The sequence below is a fragment of the Eleginops maclovinus genome, chromosome 16, assembly GCF_036324505.1.
Source record: "Eleginops maclovinus isolate JMC-PN-2008 ecotype Puerto Natales chromosome 16, JC_Emac_rtc_rv5, whole genome shotgun sequence".
Classification (NCBI taxonomy): Eukaryota; Metazoa; Chordata; class Actinopteri; order Perciformes; family Eleginopidae; genus Eleginops; species Eleginops maclovinus.
In genome coordinates this window covers 20,720,710-20,739,153 of record NC_086364.1, presented here as the reverse complement: position 1 = coordinate 20,739,153, position 18,444 = coordinate 20,720,710, and the positions used below count along the sequence as shown (strand labels likewise).

At 39.1% G+C, this 18,444-nt stretch overlaps 1 protein-coding gene across 1 annotated transcript; it reads right to left on the bottom strand.

Annotated features, from left to right (window-relative positions):
* Window positions 1-615: 615 nt before the first annotated feature.
* On the bottom strand, window positions 616-17,486 carry zmp:0000000896 (caspase recruitment domain-containing protein 10). Its single transcript, XM_063903001.1, is given in 25 exon segments — window positions 616-1,578; window positions 1,768-1,883; window positions 2,057-2,169; window positions 2,584-2,742; window positions 2,840-2,942; window positions 3,392-3,458; window positions 3,866-4,106; window positions 4,194-4,317; window positions 4,641-4,818; window positions 5,554-5,674; window positions 5,779-5,825; window positions 5,909-5,994; window positions 6,083-6,120; window positions 6,579-6,615; window positions 7,212-7,316; window positions 7,406-7,585; window positions 7,728-7,853; window positions 8,318-8,437; window positions 8,582-8,634; window positions 8,637-8,796; window positions 11,605-11,743; window positions 12,005-12,191; window positions 12,643-12,780; window positions 13,752-13,991; window positions 17,361-17,486. Coding segments are annotated over 25 exon segments (3,093 nt in total). The 5' UTR covers window positions 17,368-17,486; the 3' UTR covers window positions 616-1,370.
* Between the last annotated feature and the right edge of the window lie 958 nt (window positions 17,487-18,444).

Sequence of the window (18,444 nt, the reverse complement as noted above, 5' to 3'; positions counted from 1 at the left end):
ATGATTCATCTTTTTATGATAATTGCCAAATTCCATATGCATACAACAAACAAAGACTACGACACCACTGTTGTGCATTAACACTTGTGTGCAATATGTAAACTGGAAAATGTATGTTATTACATTATGTGCATTCTGAAAGTGTTTTTATTTGTTGTCCCTATCTTAAAATTCGTAAATTTCCCCTCTGTGGGACGACTAAAGGTATTCGGATTCTGATAAATTCATATCAAATAAACCATGCTTTATTGCCTTTAGCATTGAGTTAAATATATATTATTTAAATTCCCCCAACCTGCCTGTTCAAATTTAAACTCAAGCATTAATCCTGTATATATTTCTTATTTTTCTCTCCTTTATCATGTGTTGCTTTTGTACAATCTCTTGAAATGGATGTGTTGCTAAACTCTCTGGAGTAAGAACTCTGTGAAATGTTTTTGATAATAAATATTTTTTTCATAATAAATTAATGTGTTCTCATTTTTTTTATGAGAACAAAGAACTTCTTAAAGTGGGAATTAATACAAAATAAAGTCTAGTTAGTTGTGTTTCAAATTATAAGTATTATAATGTTCCTGTCTTAAATGTTTGAGCACACACATGAAGTAAAAACAATTATTTTTGTATACTTTTAATATTGAAAAAACAAAAAATGGTAATAGCAATCAAAAGACCATTTTGTCATTGTGTACTACAGCTCTTACTGTACAGTTTAGTGCTATAAAGAAATGCAGTATTTGCAGAAATGTGTGTATACCAAAACAACTTCAGTTGATACCTTTAGGTTTGATCTGGATAAAAGTTTTTCATCATGAACTTTATTTCAGACTGAGAAGAATACTGTCGTTACTGCAAATACACAATGTGGATAAGCAGATTTGCACCCTTCGCTACAATGCCCACTTCACAATGTTTTCACTTTATTTACGTTGCAGCCAGTCCAGCTTGGCTAAATGTATAACAATATATATATGTTTGCATGAATGTACATATACCAAATGGGGCCTCACACATTGATCTTGATATACTATTCTATTGAACACTTATACTATGGTGTCTCTCTTTGAATAGCAGAATGATCCAACACCATAGTATAAGTGTTCAATAGAATAGTCTCATTTAGACAATTGTTATCAACCTCCGTTTTTAAATTCACAAGTGGGGTCTCTCACTGATGTCTATTAGTCGTAGGAAAATCTCTTCATCTTGTGTCAACCACAGACCCCTTTTTCACGCATTTAATCAAAAACATATTCAAAAACTATTGATTTCAAGACGGGTGAACCAGAAGTGTCAAAATGCGGACTTATTCCCAGGTTTCAGGACTCATTCCTGCACCTCTCCATATATCCACATTCTTTCTCTCTCTTCTATTGCAGTCGATCCAGTTCGATCCAGGCCACCGCCCTCTGCTGGCTGTGGATGGCGTTGCGTATGGCTGCCAGCAGCTCATCCGTGCAGCTCCAGGCGCTGGGCTCCAGGCTGAAGTAGAGCAGGGGGAGCGTCTCCAACTGCAGCTCCTCTGCCTGGCACGCCTCCTCCATCACATAGTCTTCTCCACACCGCGGGAACAACTTCCTATTTTGAATTGGAGATGCAGCAAGTTAAAGGAAAAAATGTATATCTGTAAGGTATCAACATATCACACTCCAGTATTTGCACATGGAGTTCAAGGTGAATCTGGGCTTAGTGATGCAGCTAGAATCCAATGCATTCTTACTTTAGCACTTAATTCACTGACTTACAAGCTTATAAATGCACCCTTACCTCAGCTTCTTGTGCTTTTTGTTCTTCGGGCGGATATGGATGACGATCGGGTAGATCCCCTGTCTCAATAAGCCCTCCACACTCTGCAGCCCCAGCTCCAGCAGACAGTGCTTGTCCTGAGACAAAGAGGGAGATTTGGATAATGTTTATCAGCGTTTATTCATTATTACACCATAAAAACCTCTTTCCACAAAATGAACAGCTTACAAAAAAAACACCCTTATGCTTTATCTTGAGAGACCTGGGATGTGAGAGCCTTTAAATGACTTTAAATCTCCTATTTCCTTACCTGGCTGATGACGTCCTGTATTGACTGCAGCCGTATTCCCAGCTCCTGCTCGGGAATGCTGGAATCCAACAGGAACACTCTCTTGTCTCGTTTCTCGGAAGCCTGGATAGGTTCTGCAGACCACAGGAAACAGAAGAAAGAGGAGAGTGATGAAGGTCAAAGGAAGAATCAGCAACCTTTTAGACGTGTCTGGGGCATTATGGTTTTTGACCGAGTTAAAGGCCCTGAAAGTATCCGAGCCATGCCAACAGTTGTATGATTTCTTTGGAGGGTAACAAAGGAGCTTCCATGCCTCCTTTATTATCTCACTTAGTTTAGCATACACTGGACCATCCTTTACCTTAGGAAAGGTAACGCTGTCCCACAACTCTTTAAAGTGACGTAACATTTGGCGGTTCACGGAAACAACATATCATGACAAAAAAAAAAAATGCAGATCATGTAGTTTATTACGCTTATTAATATCAGTGTGTGTGTGTGTGTGTGTGTGTGTGTGTGTGTGTGTGTGTGTGTGTGTGTTTGCATACCTGGTGGGCAGGTGTTGAACTTCAAACCAGACTCGGCAGGCTGCAGCAGCCTCTCGATCAGACCCCGGGAGAGAAGAGAGGGGGAGAAGATTACCGGCCGCTTCGTCTGAACCTGCACCGGCTGCACCAAGCTGTACGGGATCAAGTGCTCCTCGTGACCTGAGGGGTGGGGGGGGGGGGGGGTACATATATAGAGATATTTAAAGAAATGTAATAGTGACAAAAATAAGAGGATGAATAGAGGGTGAAATCTTACGTTTGCTGAGTGTGTATAGGACCTGCTGTGTGGAACCATTCCCACGGCAACCGGGGTCTACGGCCTTGACCAATCGCACACGACCGGGCACTTTCCTCAGGAACTACATGAGGTTACCAGTGTGTACGTGTTACCAGTTCTGTCATAGTTCAGTTTGCCCTGGTGACTTAAATCAAGCCTGCTCTTCATTTACATTTATTTCATGGCCAGGTAATTTTTCTACCACACATAATATTTACACATCATTTAAAAGTACAAACATATCCAGCTTTATGTTTGTTCGAACACAAACACTGATACATACTGAGGAACAAAGGAAAACACATAATAAAAAATGAGGATAAAATGAATGAATTAGTATTTAAAACACATAAGGTGTATAGATAGCATGCATAACTCAACATGTTCATTATTGTAAAGAGTTTATGAATAAATAATAACAAATAACAACTCTACAAAAAGTCCAGTCAGTTGTAAAATGATAGGAAAGTGCATTTATGTAATCTATGGGAGCTGTACATACTTTATGTCCTTTAAAATGAGCAGACTTACCTTCCTCTTGAAGTCCTTTTGCCCCAGCGCCATTTTTCTTAACCTTACAAGTAACAACTGTTGTGCCCTGGGATGGAAAAGATGGACTTGTTGTTATTTACACTCCTCATACTGCATAGTTTAAATTCAGTACCTTTTTTGGGTAACAAACTACATCAAGGTAGCACAATTAATCCAAAATGTATCAAATCCCAATATGGACGAGTGCAATATCTAATATCTAAATCGATTTTGAAGTAGTATTGCACAGCGACTTAAATATCCCATCATATTCTACAGACTTAACAAAGCATATTTGTTTGTTGCAGTTCCTCTTTAAAATGACAATGAGATGCAAAATGATAAGTATTGCAATTTCAATATCAGTCAAAAATAATTACCTTTTTCTAAATCTTGCAGCCCTGTACAACACATATTCCAATATTTGTAACATTTATAAAACAAACTGCACTGAAAGGAAGGTCTCTTGGTTACCTGTTGTAGTTGGGCATGGTTCCTGCCTGCAGGGGCTTGGCTGTGCACGGGTCCACCAGGGAACAGTGCCAGTTATATTTCTCATTGTGTCTTGTGTCTGTGACGTGTACGATATCATCACAGGACACACCCAGAGACGGCGGGTCCCCGTGAGGCTCCATGTTGAGATTGACCCGCACGTAGAAGGAGTCGACGCCTTTAAAAGAAGGCGAGGAGATCTGGGAGCACAGCTTGGAGTATCCTGAGGACGGGGAACAGAAACGGAGACGGATTAGTCTCCCAGAACATCACATCGGGGTTAGAAGAAGACAGAGAAACACAGACTCACCCTCTGCGTTGATCCGGTGTTTGAGAGACGAAGGGTCAGCCCACCACTGCAGAGAAAAGTGTGCGACCTCAGCGGTGCACTGACCCAGCAGCACACTGCCCCCACCGAACAGGACGTGCTCCAGCTGAAGGAGAAAAACCATGTCATGTTTCAGCCTTACTTTCTTATGTGCATTTGTTTTTAATTCATTTATATTCTGCGCTCAGGGTTCATTTAAAAATGTATGCTGTTATAAACTTGTTAAGTGTTGTCAAGTGTGAGCTCTTTTAAAAAATACTAAGAAACATTGTAATCCTGCTGTAATCCCCTTTTATTATGCAACTGAAAGGGAATACAGTTTCCTTATTTTGTAATCGGTAATGCAAGGCGTCTAAAAAGAACATCTATTTAAGAAGCATGATACACACATTTCTCAAACATGATTTATGCACACACACACAAACACACCTCCAACAGCTCACTGCCCTCCTTCAGTCCACACAGCTCTGCGGGGGAGCCGGCTCTCACGTGGCTGACGAAGATTCCTGTCTGGTTTCCTCCCACGATAGTGATGTCGTCAGCCAGACTGGCTTTCCTGTGCCTCGGTGAGACTGGGGGGCTGGAGGACGGGGAGCGGGAGGGAATTCTGAGACATAACAATGGTAGGACATGAGGCAAAGATTTGACAAAGAGCAGAATTCAGATTCATCTTATAATGAGTCAACCACCCTGCATGATGGATTATTAAAAGCTAATACTTTCATTAGTTGGCAGGTTTGTGCAGGAGCAACTACGCCCACTTCCTGTTCATGCAATTAATGAGATGTTTATCACATCTATATCAGCTAGAAAGGAATTGTTGATTGCGTAACAAAGGTCCCACAAACAAGATAAAGATCAGCAGTCGTGTAACTGTCAAAAAAGTTAATGGGCCACACCGTACCCTTGAAAATGATATCCATCATATGTGATACTGTGGTTGGATAAAACCCTTTAGCTAGTTTGTTTTTTATAATAATGAATGTTTATTGATCTTTGTTTTATTTAGCTCTTCTTTAAATGTATTTTCTTTCACCTTTTATTCACGTTAAAATAAAGTATAAGAAAATAACTGCTTTCGGTTTTATGTGATACAGTACAGCATGTTTTGTTTGACTTATGCTGCCTGTACAAGTAATCTTGTCCTTCCAGAAAAGTACAGTATGGACAAACCAAGTCAATAAATACAAAGTAAAAAATCTCTCGAGTTGTATTTATTCGTATCTTAGACGGTGTCAAATGTCGATGTGAGCAGGGTCAATGTGACATAGTTGGTTTGCTAATGCTTTAACAAGGTTTTTAGCGACTTTTATTCACAGGTGTTACAACCGAGTGATTGTACCTGAGGGCGCTGAGGTTGGGTTGGTGTGAAGGGACGGCCGGCAGGTTGACGAGGTCCGGAGGGAAGAGATGAGAGTGAAGCGAGTGCCAGGAATCCCACAGAGACGGTTCACTCTGCTCACCTGGAAGCCCCGGAGAAAAGCTAATTATACTCCAAACAAGAATGAAAACAAGCACTGGAGCAAACTGCTTTCTGGTTTCCAAAGCATAACAGAATCAGATATACCTGTAATGTTATCGTTCTCATCGCTGCCCCACGACTCCAAGTCAAACCTTTAGAGAGCAGGGATAAAGAGGTGTTAATAAACAAACATAATTTAAAAGGTGAAATAATCTGATCGTTATGTAAGGCTCACTCTTTGTTGAATCGTCGGTTGATGGAGTTCATACACGGAGGAAAGGGGAAGGTGGAGAGGCGATTGATTTCTTTTTCGTCTTCTGTCTGAGGGTGGAGAGGTGAATAAATAAACACATTCAGATATATATTTGAATCCTTTCCTTCCTGTGATTTTCAGAGCCTTGATACTCACCGATGTCAGGAGATTCTCCTCCGAGTTGAAACTAGAACCTGAGGAGCAGAAAAAAAAGTCTGAATTCATTGGAAAAAGTGATAATAATGAAAAAATAAATCAGCCATATTTAAAAGTGATTAAAAAAAAGATCCGAAAGTTGAAAAAAGTAACACTTTTGAAGAAATAGTCGGAAATTCAAATTTGGAAAAAAGGGCCACATGAAGAAGGAATGAGAAAGTAGTGGGACATTTTTAAAACTCAAAATTTACAAAAAAAGTCAGAATCTTTTTTTAAATAATAATAATAATTCAACATTTACAAAATATTTTCGAAATTTGAAAAACAAATCTGAAATCTGAAAAAAAAGTCTGAATTTTTACGAAAATTTTGAAGAAATAGTCGGAATTTCAAATTTGGAAACGAACACGTTTAAATAAAGGATATCAACAGCATATGAAGTTAATAAAGTACTTTACATTTTGCAGGACTTTAGTATCATTTTCACAATGCTTACCATCCGAGCTTTCATTGGTTTGGCCACTTGAGGGCGTCTGCAGCACAGAGGAGTAGATATAGTATCACTTCACAGGTAGTGAGAGGTATTGTGCAGGTACTAACACGCCGAGAGTTGCATAACAATCTATTACAAAGTCTCATTATCAGATAATAATAAGAGCCTAGGGTTTGTAGTGCAAAACATTCCTCCTTTAAACAACGTGAGAAAACATATGGCAGTGTAGAAGGAAGAAGTTCTATTTCTTAAACAGGACACATGCTGAGACGTCTAGTTTGTCCAAAACTTTTCTGTCTTAATAAACAGCGGTTACTAACAAGTGATAAAATGAGACGACTAAACGTCCTCTAGCCAAACTTTAGCCGTCTTTAGCTTAGCATCAAGTCATGCAATATTATGGAGTTTGTTTATAGCCTATAACGTTAGCTTTTTACTTTTTATAAATCAGAAAAGTGGTGGAAATATGTGGAAATTAGTGTTATCATAACTTCTGAAATAGGAAATTCTATGTAGATATCCCATTGCTCTTTGTTGATGGTGCTATATTTCGGGTTAGCCAACAACAATACAGCACCCATACACCATTATGTTGCTGATGTGAGTAAAATAACGGTTATAGGAACTAGCTCCGACCTTGCGCATCAGCAGGCGGCTGCTATTGGCCTGGGGTCGCAGGTCCAGGCCGAGGGAGCAGCAGGGGCCGTAGCACTGGTCCTCACTGCACAGGGAGAGGCGTGACTGGGGAGCAGATACACAGGGAGTAATATGTAAATGCTATGTGGTTGCAGTAGGAAGAGAGTGCTGCAACGCTACGTTTCTGTACTCACACAGTGCAGACCGGGGCTGCTCTGCTCCATCTGCTCCCGGCTGCGCTCCCTCTCTTTCTCCAGCTCCATCTCCTGCTGCTCCAGGTTGGCCTGCAGCTCTGCAATGCGTTTACGCAGACGGTTCTTATCCAGCAGACAGTCTGTGTACTCCAGCTGCAGACTGTCTCGACTCCGCAGAGCCTGGAGAAGAGAGAGGAAATAACTTGCATGGTGTAAACTCTTTTAAAGACTAGTCAGAGATCCTAATATGTGGGGAAATTAAACGGCATCACAAGTAACTCCAAATGCACTGTGTGAGATGATAATAGACGGGGTTCCGGACCTGGTCTCTCTCCTTCTCCAGCTCCATGATCTGGTTGAAGTAGGATAAACTCCTCTTCTGCTCGGTCTCCCAGTCCAGCAGCAGGGTTCTCTCCTTCAGCTTCAAATGCTCACTCTGCAACACCAGCTACAAACACAGATTACTTTACAACCTCTATTCAAAGGCAGAAAGGAAACACTGACACTACTTAGACAACATTTTGAAGTAAAAATGAAGAGTTGAATCTCACAGTCTGGTATCATGCCTAAACTTAGTGGATCATAAAACATTGGGTATGGAATGAATCTGCAGATGTTCTGGATCAAAATTAGACCACATTTTTCATTTTCTTTTTATGGATTTCAGTGGTAGATGGATCCAACAGAAGGCACAGTAAGGATTTGGATCTGATTGAGCACTTTTGGATCACTTGTGAATAGACATTTAGGAGTGAGGAGGAGTCAATGACGGTTAAACCCGAAAGAGATATTTGAGCATACAGTCATAATAGCTCACAATAAACATTAGCCTGATGTATGTGAGATAAGCGTTGGTATATTCACACACACATACACACACACACACACACACCGCACACAGGTGTTGTTCACCTTGTCCCAGTCCTCCTCGGTGCTCTGCAGCTCCGCCTGCAGTCTGCTGATGATCTCACAGAGCTCCTGCCTCTGCTCGGCCGCCTCCCTGCGGTCCTGCTGCAGGATATCCATCAACGCCTGAAGGTAAACAACAGAAAGCACTATAAATCATCACAAGACAACAATATGCTAGATCTTGAGGGACAATAATGAGGAGAAGGTTTGTTGAGACAGAAATTTTAAGTAAAAGGGTTGTCAGAGGATTGAGATGTGCAGACTGACTTTGACTCCAGTGGCAGGAACTGAGTCCCTCATCCTGGTCTCTTTATTCTCAACTTCTGAACTCCGATGCGGTGCAGCGACTTCTCTGGTAGATCAGGTGGCGAACTATTGACTCCATTAAAGAGCAAACTGTTCCTTTTTGAGGGCGAGGTATTCGCCGGAGGATCTATGGTTTGTTTCTCTGCCTCCGTCAACCTGGACTTCAGCTCCTCCACCTGCAGAGAGAACAAGCAGAAAGAGTTCTTGACCTACATTTTGACGAGGCATGTATGATGCTTTAGTAAAACAGGGTTTATTGCAAGTTTAACGAGCTCTTTATGGTCTGGCAACCGCCTTTCTCGCTTATTCTCTATTGTTGTATGTCCCTAGACGAGACCAGGTCTTAAATCAGGAGGGTTTTGGAATATTCAATAAATAGAAGTGATTTAAAATAGAAAACCTCCTTCTTTAATTTAGGTCTATTGGTATTTATTATTAATATTATTATTAATAATAATCTTTAATGAAGTATCGTTTAATTCATTTAGTATTTGTTATTATTTACAGTATTTATAAATGTTTTCTTATATATATTATTATCATTTGTTTTAATTTAATGAATTTAATAGAATTTTTACTGTATTTTTATTTGTATTATTATTCATTATTTTACTATTTTTTATTATCATTATTACCAAAAACAGTATCATTTTATTCTACGTTATGTTGATTAAAAGGTCATTGTGTGAATAAATAACATGCTTTTTTACTTACTTCTCATAACAACAGGTCTGTGCAGGAGTGTTTTGTAAGCTATGTGGTACAGACACATTTCTCCTTTCAAAGCTTGTGCAGGTGGGAGTAAATAAAAGGTTCACCAGCCTGTTTATTAATCACAGAGCATTCCTGTCAGTGGGCGCATGAGGTCATTAAAACATGGCGGGAGTTATGCAGCGGTTTATTGTAAAAAAATAACCGCATATTTTTCCAACAAAGTGATTCTGTGGTATGGAGGACATGCTGTGGCAGGGCAGTGACTAATTAAAGGAGAGGCTGATACCATCTTCAATATTTGATATCTTCTGTGTGCCAGCCTAAGCTAACTCACCTGCCTTGGGCTGTCGTTTTCTGCCTTATCAGGCTATCAAAACAGATACACATTTTTTCTGATGCTAGGTCTCTGCATGCAAGGTTTTTCAACAAACTCTATCTCTAGCAAACAGAGCCAAGTGTTAAGGTGCAAGTAAACAGAAGCGTTCAAAAGGGCCCTATAATTTCAGGTTCATTTCTGTATTTTCCACACTTTAATGCTCAAACTGCTATCTTTCTCGTACTGCCTGTCCTGCAGCACCTCTTTTCACCCTCTAACATATTCCCTAAATTAAGACAGTTTTTGTTTTACAAGTTTTCTGAAATCTGATGTTAAGATATGAAGACGGGGCATATTGTCATTTTTAAAACGGTAGAATCAAAGGTTTGTACACAGGGAGTTGTGGAAATCGCTTACAGTCTATTTGTAGGTTATTTTTGGAAATAAAATGCTATATAACTCAGGCATTAAATAACATGAGAAAACTCATGCATTTTATAGATGCTACTGAAATACAAGTATAAGATACAAACTCATTTTGAAGGAAAAGCCTTTAAAGATATATCAAAGGACATACATTTAATAATAAAATACAGAGAATCTTTTGGTCTTTATCCTTATTATTATTATTATTATTATTATTATTATTATTATTATTATTATTATTATTTAAATTCGTATCATTTTTTTATCGTTTAATTCATTTACTATTTTTATAGTATTTATAAATGTTTTCTTATGTCTATTATTATTATTATTATTATTATTATTATTATTATCCTTTTCATTGATTTAATTAATTTATTCTTTTTAGTTTAGTTTTTTACTGTATTTTGTATTTTGTATTTTTTATATTATTATTATTACTTATTATATTTTGCTATATTTCTTAAGAAATCCACATCACTTCAATTAAAGGCACTTTTTCCAAATAAAATGTGTAAATAATGCAAATGCAGTGTCATCTAATGAGTATTTTTGGTGAATTTAGGAGAAGTCTACCCAATTACAACATTTTAGTGGAATATACGGCTAAATGAGTATTTGGGATGTTTTCATTACACTAGTATTAAAGAAGACGTGCTACAGAAGCAAAGTAGCCTCAAATTGACCCGTGCATGGACCGTGTGTTTGCATGTCGTGTCTCTCCTCCCAGGAACCTGAAACTAATCCTTAAATGCAAAAGCAAACATGGAAAAACAAGTTGGGTGACTTGTGATGAGATGATCACTGTAATTAGTGAATTAACGGTTTCTACAGCAAAGACACAGCTGCTCTTAGAGTCGGGAGAAACTGGGGAATGTGGTGGGAGTCAGGGAAGGTCCTCTGACGCCTGCAGGAGTTTTGTAGTAAAAGGTTTGTTGTGTTTGCAAACCCCCAGGTAACGCTATCTGTGACTTCAATGATTTTGAAACCGGGTTATGATGATGAAAAGCATGCTCTGTCTTCGAGGCTTCTGAGATAAACTAACCTTAGTGTTTACTTCCCTGTGCACCTGTTTGTCCTCTGCAATCAGTATGAATCAAATCTGTGTCACACCTGTTTAGCCACCTAAATTCCAACTCATTACCACAGGTTTAACTCTTTCTTTAGTAATTCATGTTCAAAAGACCTCATTTACACAAAGTTACACCACATTTTAAAGGTAAAAAAGTCTGTGTATTTCTCTGTCCTCATTTCAGTCGATGTGACATTTCTTTGGTGTTCAGAGGACTGTGGGTAAGAATAGCCAGAAATCATGCAGGGTAGAATACTGCAAAATATGAACGGATACACGAGAACATGCAGGTATTATCAGCATCTTGCATTTGGCAACCTATATTAGGACATACTGAATCTTCTCTAGCATACTATGTAGGTTGTACAGGTATTGGAACGCACCACCTGGCTCTAGAAATGATCAAACGAATATCAAAGTGTTTTCAGTTTCTGTTTTCACTAATGCCGCTCTTACCTGCCCCAGTAGTTCTCTCTCGCGTGTGGAGGCCTTGCTTTGATCCTCCAGTGCACGGGAGTACTTCACCGCCTGCTCCAGGCGCTGGTCCTTCAGCTTCCCCAGCTCTCGAGTGGCCGACTCCCAGTCCTGACGCAACCTTCAGACCACAAATCATCCAGATCACACCTTTCCTCATTGAGCAACATCTTAAAACTCACTCAAGTTACTAATCCAATATGTTGCCTTCCTTATCCCTTCAGATTCTGTTTGTATAAAACAATCATAGACAAGATAATAAGGTACACATAAGAACTATTTCAACAACTGGATGTCAAAGTTGAGGCCATCATCAACAGTAATTGCCTGGTTGAACTGTAAGAGAATGTTGTCTAAAATCAAATCAAGAATGTAGTCGCACCTCTCCAGCTGCAGCCGGTCCTGCCGGAGCTCCTGAGTTTTCCGTTCGGCTCGGCTTCGTTCCTCCTCCACCATCCGGCAGCGGTGAGAGAGGCGGCGCTCACACAGGCGGCTGTTCCTCAGCTGCTCCCTCAGTTTACGCACCTCCAGGAGCAGAAACTGAGTCAGACCCTCCGGACCTTCCTCATCTGGGGGGGACAGAGAGAGAGAGAGGTTAAAGTAAAGTGAGGGATTTAGGAATGGTTTTGTGCATCAGTCAATCCTAAAATTCAATATAAAGGTTAATCACAGATCAAATGTACAATAAAGGTCTTGAATATCGGTTTGCTTTGCTACTGCATCACATTATTCCTCTGGTTTAAGATGCCCTTCAGTCCTGTAGATTTTATTGATACCCTTTAAAATCACCTTTATCTCAGGTCTGTTTGCTGGCAATGGACTACTCAAATATAAAGCCTGTGAACTCTGCGGTCTAAAGGTTTTAGCTCTTAGTGTCGATTAAGAACCTTTTAACACACCTCCCCATGAAGACACACAGGTCAGCAAACAGAACCGGGGCAAAGTCTGCATTTGAAAGTCAGATTTAAGTCATAAGCCGAAAGGGGAACTCAACAAACGTCAAGAGTCATCCCAGCTTACCCAGTATGAGGGAGCATCTCTGTGTGGGCTGTTGTCCGGTCAGCTGTGTGTACTGGTCTGGGTGGTAAAACTCCAGTGACTCCATGAAGGCCTGAAGACCTCTCTGACCCTGACCCCGCAGGATGTCCAGCAAACGGCCTGAGGAAGGAGAGAGGAAGGTGCGGAAAAAATCTGTAAAAACTTGGATATAATCACCATCCCAGGCACATCATTTTGCTTCTGTTAATGAAAGCACAAACATGCTCTCCCTCTTTGATGTGAGTGTAAGTCACCCTGTGGTTAGCATAGCTGTTTCAAACCTGACCGTGATGGATGACGGGCATTATGAGAGCAGTGAAACAACAGTGATAGGGAACCCGTCTTTACTTGAGACGTCTCTCCTTCATCTTTATCTTCTTTATCAGTCTGCCTCACACTCCCCTTGACTTACCCTCTTTCATCTTACGATCTGTTTGTTTCTCACACGGCAACATTTATCTGAACCCACCTGTTCTTCTCTGACAACCTGCTGTACAACCTCACACACACACACAAGAGTGTTTACGTTCATTTATCTTCGTAAGGACCATATCGTCCAACTGTCTTTCTTCCAAGGTCTAACATTATTTGTCTGATTTACAGGAGCCTTAACATCCCTTCACTCCATAGCTGATTATGGGCCTCAACTCTTAAAGACACCCTATTATGCTTTTTGGGTTTTTTTTCCCTGTTCCTGTAGAGCGTTATATAGGTTTTAGTGTATGTAAATGGTCTGCAAAGGCTAAAATCCCAAAGTTCCAGAGGGAGCTTCTCAGTAACATAGTGACATCAGTATTAAATACTCACTCTTCTGTTGGCTAGCGCTCCAACACATTGTACAAGATAGGCAAAAGGGGTGGGGACATCCCTAAGCAGTTGACCATTCACAACAGCTAACCAATCGGAGCAGACTGGGCTCTGGTTTCAGATGGAGGGTGAAAAGAGGTGTTGCAGCACAGGCAGTATGAGAAACATAAAGAGCTTTTTGAACATTAAAGCATGGAGACATGTCCCAGGAGAGGAAAAAATACAAATATGAACCTGAAATGAGCAGAAAAGGGGCTCTTATGAAATGATTGTCCTCCTCTTACCGGCCTTGCTGATGCGCAGAGGGTACTGTGTGGAGTTGAGCACCTCGTCTTCATCCTGCTCATCGATGACTTTGCACTGCCGCAGGTACGGGGTGAGTTTGGCCGGGTTGAGGATGCGGGTCAGTTTGTGCCGTACCCCCTCCACCCGATCCCAAAGCTCCTCACAGTGCTCCTCCGACCAGGGGGTAGAAGATCGTGCCTCCTCCTCCTCCTCCTCCTCTGCTGCCCAATCTGTGACACCTGCAGGACAAATACAATTAACAGGAAGCTCAGGAAGTTCAAGAGGGCTATACTTTAGGAATGAAATAAACAACGCTCTTAGACACAAAGGTACATTCCCTCGCTGTGGGACTAATAAAGGACTTCTGATTGTGGATCATGTCTCTTTCACAGTGACACTAAGGATATATATCTAATGTCGAGTCGCAGTCTTAATATTGTTTCCTCAAGAAGAGATTTTTTTTTGTCTGGGAAAGGTATTCTTTTTGTATTGAAATAAAAAAATACACATAAAGGACACAACAGGTTTAAAACATAAAACACATTTAAAAATAAATAAATATAGCAATAAATAAATAATGGAAAAAATACTAAAATAAATAAATAATAAGAATAAATAAATAATGGAAAAAAATACTAAAATAAATAAATAATGGAAAAAAATACTAAATAAATAAATAATGGAAAAAATACTAAAATAAATAATAAATAATGAAAAAAAAACGCTCGCCTGTTTGATACTCAAAAGAAACAGAAACACACATTATATTCAGAACATACTTTTACTTCCTTATAATCCCACTCTTTGTTATAGCTTATTTTGTCCCATGTTGTGTCTGGCAAAGCTTATCTTCTAGCCTCAGCCATCAGACTGTGAGTCATTACTTTAATGCCTGAATAAAACACACAACACACCTCTTTGAGAAACAAATCCCTCGGGATAACAATTTGTGGCAAGATGATCTTCTTTATCAAATGCTAAAATGTCTTTATGATAGAAGCCGTTGTTAAAGATCCAATAAAGGATTAATGGGTTTACGTGCTGCATTGTGAAGGGATGAGATGGGGCTCATTGCTGGGAATGTTCCAAAGAGGCAGATTTAATTCCTACAAAATAAAAGTCTGACGGATGAACATTTAGCCAGAAGTCTGTAGAGCAGAAGTGGTGTTAAATCTCACATAAGGAGGACGCCATTACACGCTTAAAGTCAAAGAAGTGGATGCATTTTAAACAAACCTATAATTCACAGACCATGGTTTCAGACACTGCTTGATTCCAATGGAGTTTGCCTTTACGAGGGTCATAAACTAAAGTGGGGGGAGGTCATTTCATGTGTCAGAGCACAGGAATGAAATTACTAGCATGACTCATAACATACACCTATACACACACCGGGGGCACCGCAGACCAAAGTTTTCTTTACCCCATTCACCTCACACTGTGGAGGAGACAACGAGGGAAAGTGAATAACCCTGACACTACGGGAGGCGGCTTAAAATAGCAAACTTATATACTCACACTGACGGTTAATGACCTACAGTGATGCGAGGGTGGGAAAGCTTTTAAATTGTACAAATGTAGAGAGGATTTGGAACCACAGAGGCCTCCCAAAGCTCTTTCAGTTCTACAAGCAGAACCCCATGTCTCATTTCTGTCGGTTTAACAAATGTAGTTAGAGGTCACCATTTTATTTCTCATCTCACTGCAACATGTGTTTGATTTTAGAGCAGCAGTGGTTAGTCCAAAATAAATGAACAGCTATCTTTATAATAGATTCATTTTAGGAGTAATTTATCTTTAAAAATGTCAGAAAACTGCTTTATCTTCAGCCTCACAAATAGAGAGATGTCCTATTTTATTTCATATTATTTAATTGTATCTTTTATTCATTTCATTTTAAAAGAAGTAACTGTCACACAACCCATTTCCCCCAGGATATATACATTTCTCCGAATATTATGACTGACTAAATTAGATATTTTGGGTTTTCAATAGAAAAACAAGACATTAAACACATCATCTTGGACTTTAGGAACCTGGAGATGATAAAAACCCAACTAATCATCTCTAAAATAACCAACAGATGGATAAATAATGGAAATAAACCAGGGTTGCTTGCTTATTTCATTGTATAAATGTACATTGTATAATCCGCTGATATGCCAAAGAAAGAAAGGCAAACAGATCCCCATAGGCTCTGACATCTTGCAATAGGAATGTGTCCCACTTTAAAGAACCATTACAGAAGCAGTCTATATTAGTCACTAATGGGAATGATCCTGTATGTATCCTCAGTGTTAAATAACAGTGGGGCTATAGTGTCAGCCGCTCTGTGCAGCTGATCAGAGGATCTGAGCAGAAGGCAGGTCGAGGCACGTCTGCATGCTCAGGAATCTTAGTCACTATAAACATCTCTGCTGCTCTCATGAGATCCTCTCAACTCTTCCTCGTCACACTCGGTGAGAAAAAACTAATGGAAATACTTTCCCGGAACTCAAATAAAAAACAAATGAAGTAAGAGGAAGTTCAATTAAAAAAACTGCCTGAAAATAAGTGTGAGAGTAAATGCATTTGTGTGTTCCCGACTGAAGTGGGAGTAATGTGACGTTTATTTTTAGCGTTAGCATCACCTTTCCTTCTGAAAATGATTGATTTAACCCAGGTCAAACTATTTTCAAAGCTGTAAAATAAACAGAAAAAAGGTTCATCTGCACTGAAGTAGCATAATAAAAGTTTCGAGTCTAGAGTCTAGCTTTTATACACAAAATGAAATGTTGTGTTGGACATGACTTGAGTTTAGATTTGTGTCTTAACTGCTTTGAGAAAAAGAGGCTTGTTTTGGAAAAATGAGCCAAAACATGGGAAGTGATGCATAAAAACCAGAACACAACAGAAGAGAAACAGAATTATTAGATGCCATGATGTTTAAATTAAGCATTTCAATACTTAATTCTGTATTTGACATTAATACAATTCAGTATGTCTCAACATAATCAAACAGCTTGATCGTTCATAGGAAAATGTAAGCAGTTTATGGTCTAATTTCAGTCATGTCCAATTAAAAAATCCCCCCTCAAATGTATTAAAACTAGACTCTTTCACACAAAAAAAGAGTTAAGAGTTTTTTCTGAACTGGTTTGAGAAAAATATATATTTAGTTTTGGTAAATTATGTGCAACAACAACAACAACAACAACAACCGCAGCAGCTGCAACCACAGAAAAACCTGGCTATCATTGGCTACCATAATTAATAAGTAGTGCACTTTTTAGACTGTCACTGGACACTTCATTTCTAGGGAAAGATCACACTCCGGTTCATGCTCCACCACTGACACGCTATAGTCTTACAGATTCACACACATCTTAAACATAATGTGAAAGACTATTGAAAGAAATGCAAGTTCAAAATGACGTTTTTTCAATTGTAGTTTAATTCATTGTGTTGACCCTGCCCGGAACACAGACTGATGTCAAACCAGACTACAGCGGTGTTAGTATCTGACGTTATAATGACTGACTCAAGTCAATCATTTCCTAGAGACACATTTCCAAGCGAATACGAGTAAAAACAGCGCAGTAAATCCTGAAATCTTAAATATTTCTTACCACTCATGTCTTAAACTTCCTTGAACGTGTTTTGAAAGTGAGACCAAAGCCCTCTACATCCCAATCAGCTCCAGACACGGTACTGAGCAGTGAGTGTAGGCACCACCTGATTTGGAGGTCTTTCCTTTACGCACACTTTGGCACGCTCAACTCCTCCACCCTCTGTCAACCACAACCAGCCAATCAGAAGGCAAGAAGAGGAATACAAAATCTCCCTTGTCACCTCGTCATGGCGGATTTCCTCTATCACAAGTTATTTATTGGTCACGAAAAGTGACATAGGAAGAAACCTGTGTAATGGGTGTGTGTTTGAGCACTAGATGGCGCTTTCAACCAATGAGTGTCCACTCCAGGCTGTGGCCCCGCCCTGAAACACACCACTTCTTTAATGAACTTTTCTTTCCCTCTTTTTACTCCATACATTTTTTGATAACATTAGTAACTTTGCAGGTTCATTCAATTCATTACATTTACTCAACTGTCATTTATATACTACCATATGTTTCTGCTACTGTAATATATTGGTCTTTTATAGAACAGTAACAGTTTAGTCTTTAAATGCCTATACACATTGTTGCTGTAACAAAAATAATCAATTAGGTATCTCTCTATCTATCTATCTCTCTCTCTCTCCCTCTATCTATCTTTCTATCTATCTATCTATCTATCTATCTATCTATCTATCTATCTATCTATCTATCTATCTATCTATCTATCTATCTATCTATCTATCTATCTATCTATCTATCTATTTATCTATCTATCTATCTATCTATCTATCTATCTATCTATCTATCTATCTATCTATCTATCTATCTATCTATCTATCTATCTATCTATCTATTATCTATCTATCTATCTATCTATCTAACATCCATCTGATACAAATATATAAATAAACAAATGAAAACTGGTTTAAAAATCACCTTCAAAAAGCTGCAAAATTCTAAGTATTCACATTAATTGACCATTCTGCACAATGAGTACTTTTAGTTCTGGTAATTTAAGTTTGTTTTTATACTCATACTTTTATACATTTGAGTTGCAACACAGTATGTCTACACCAAGGTATGACTACTCTTAC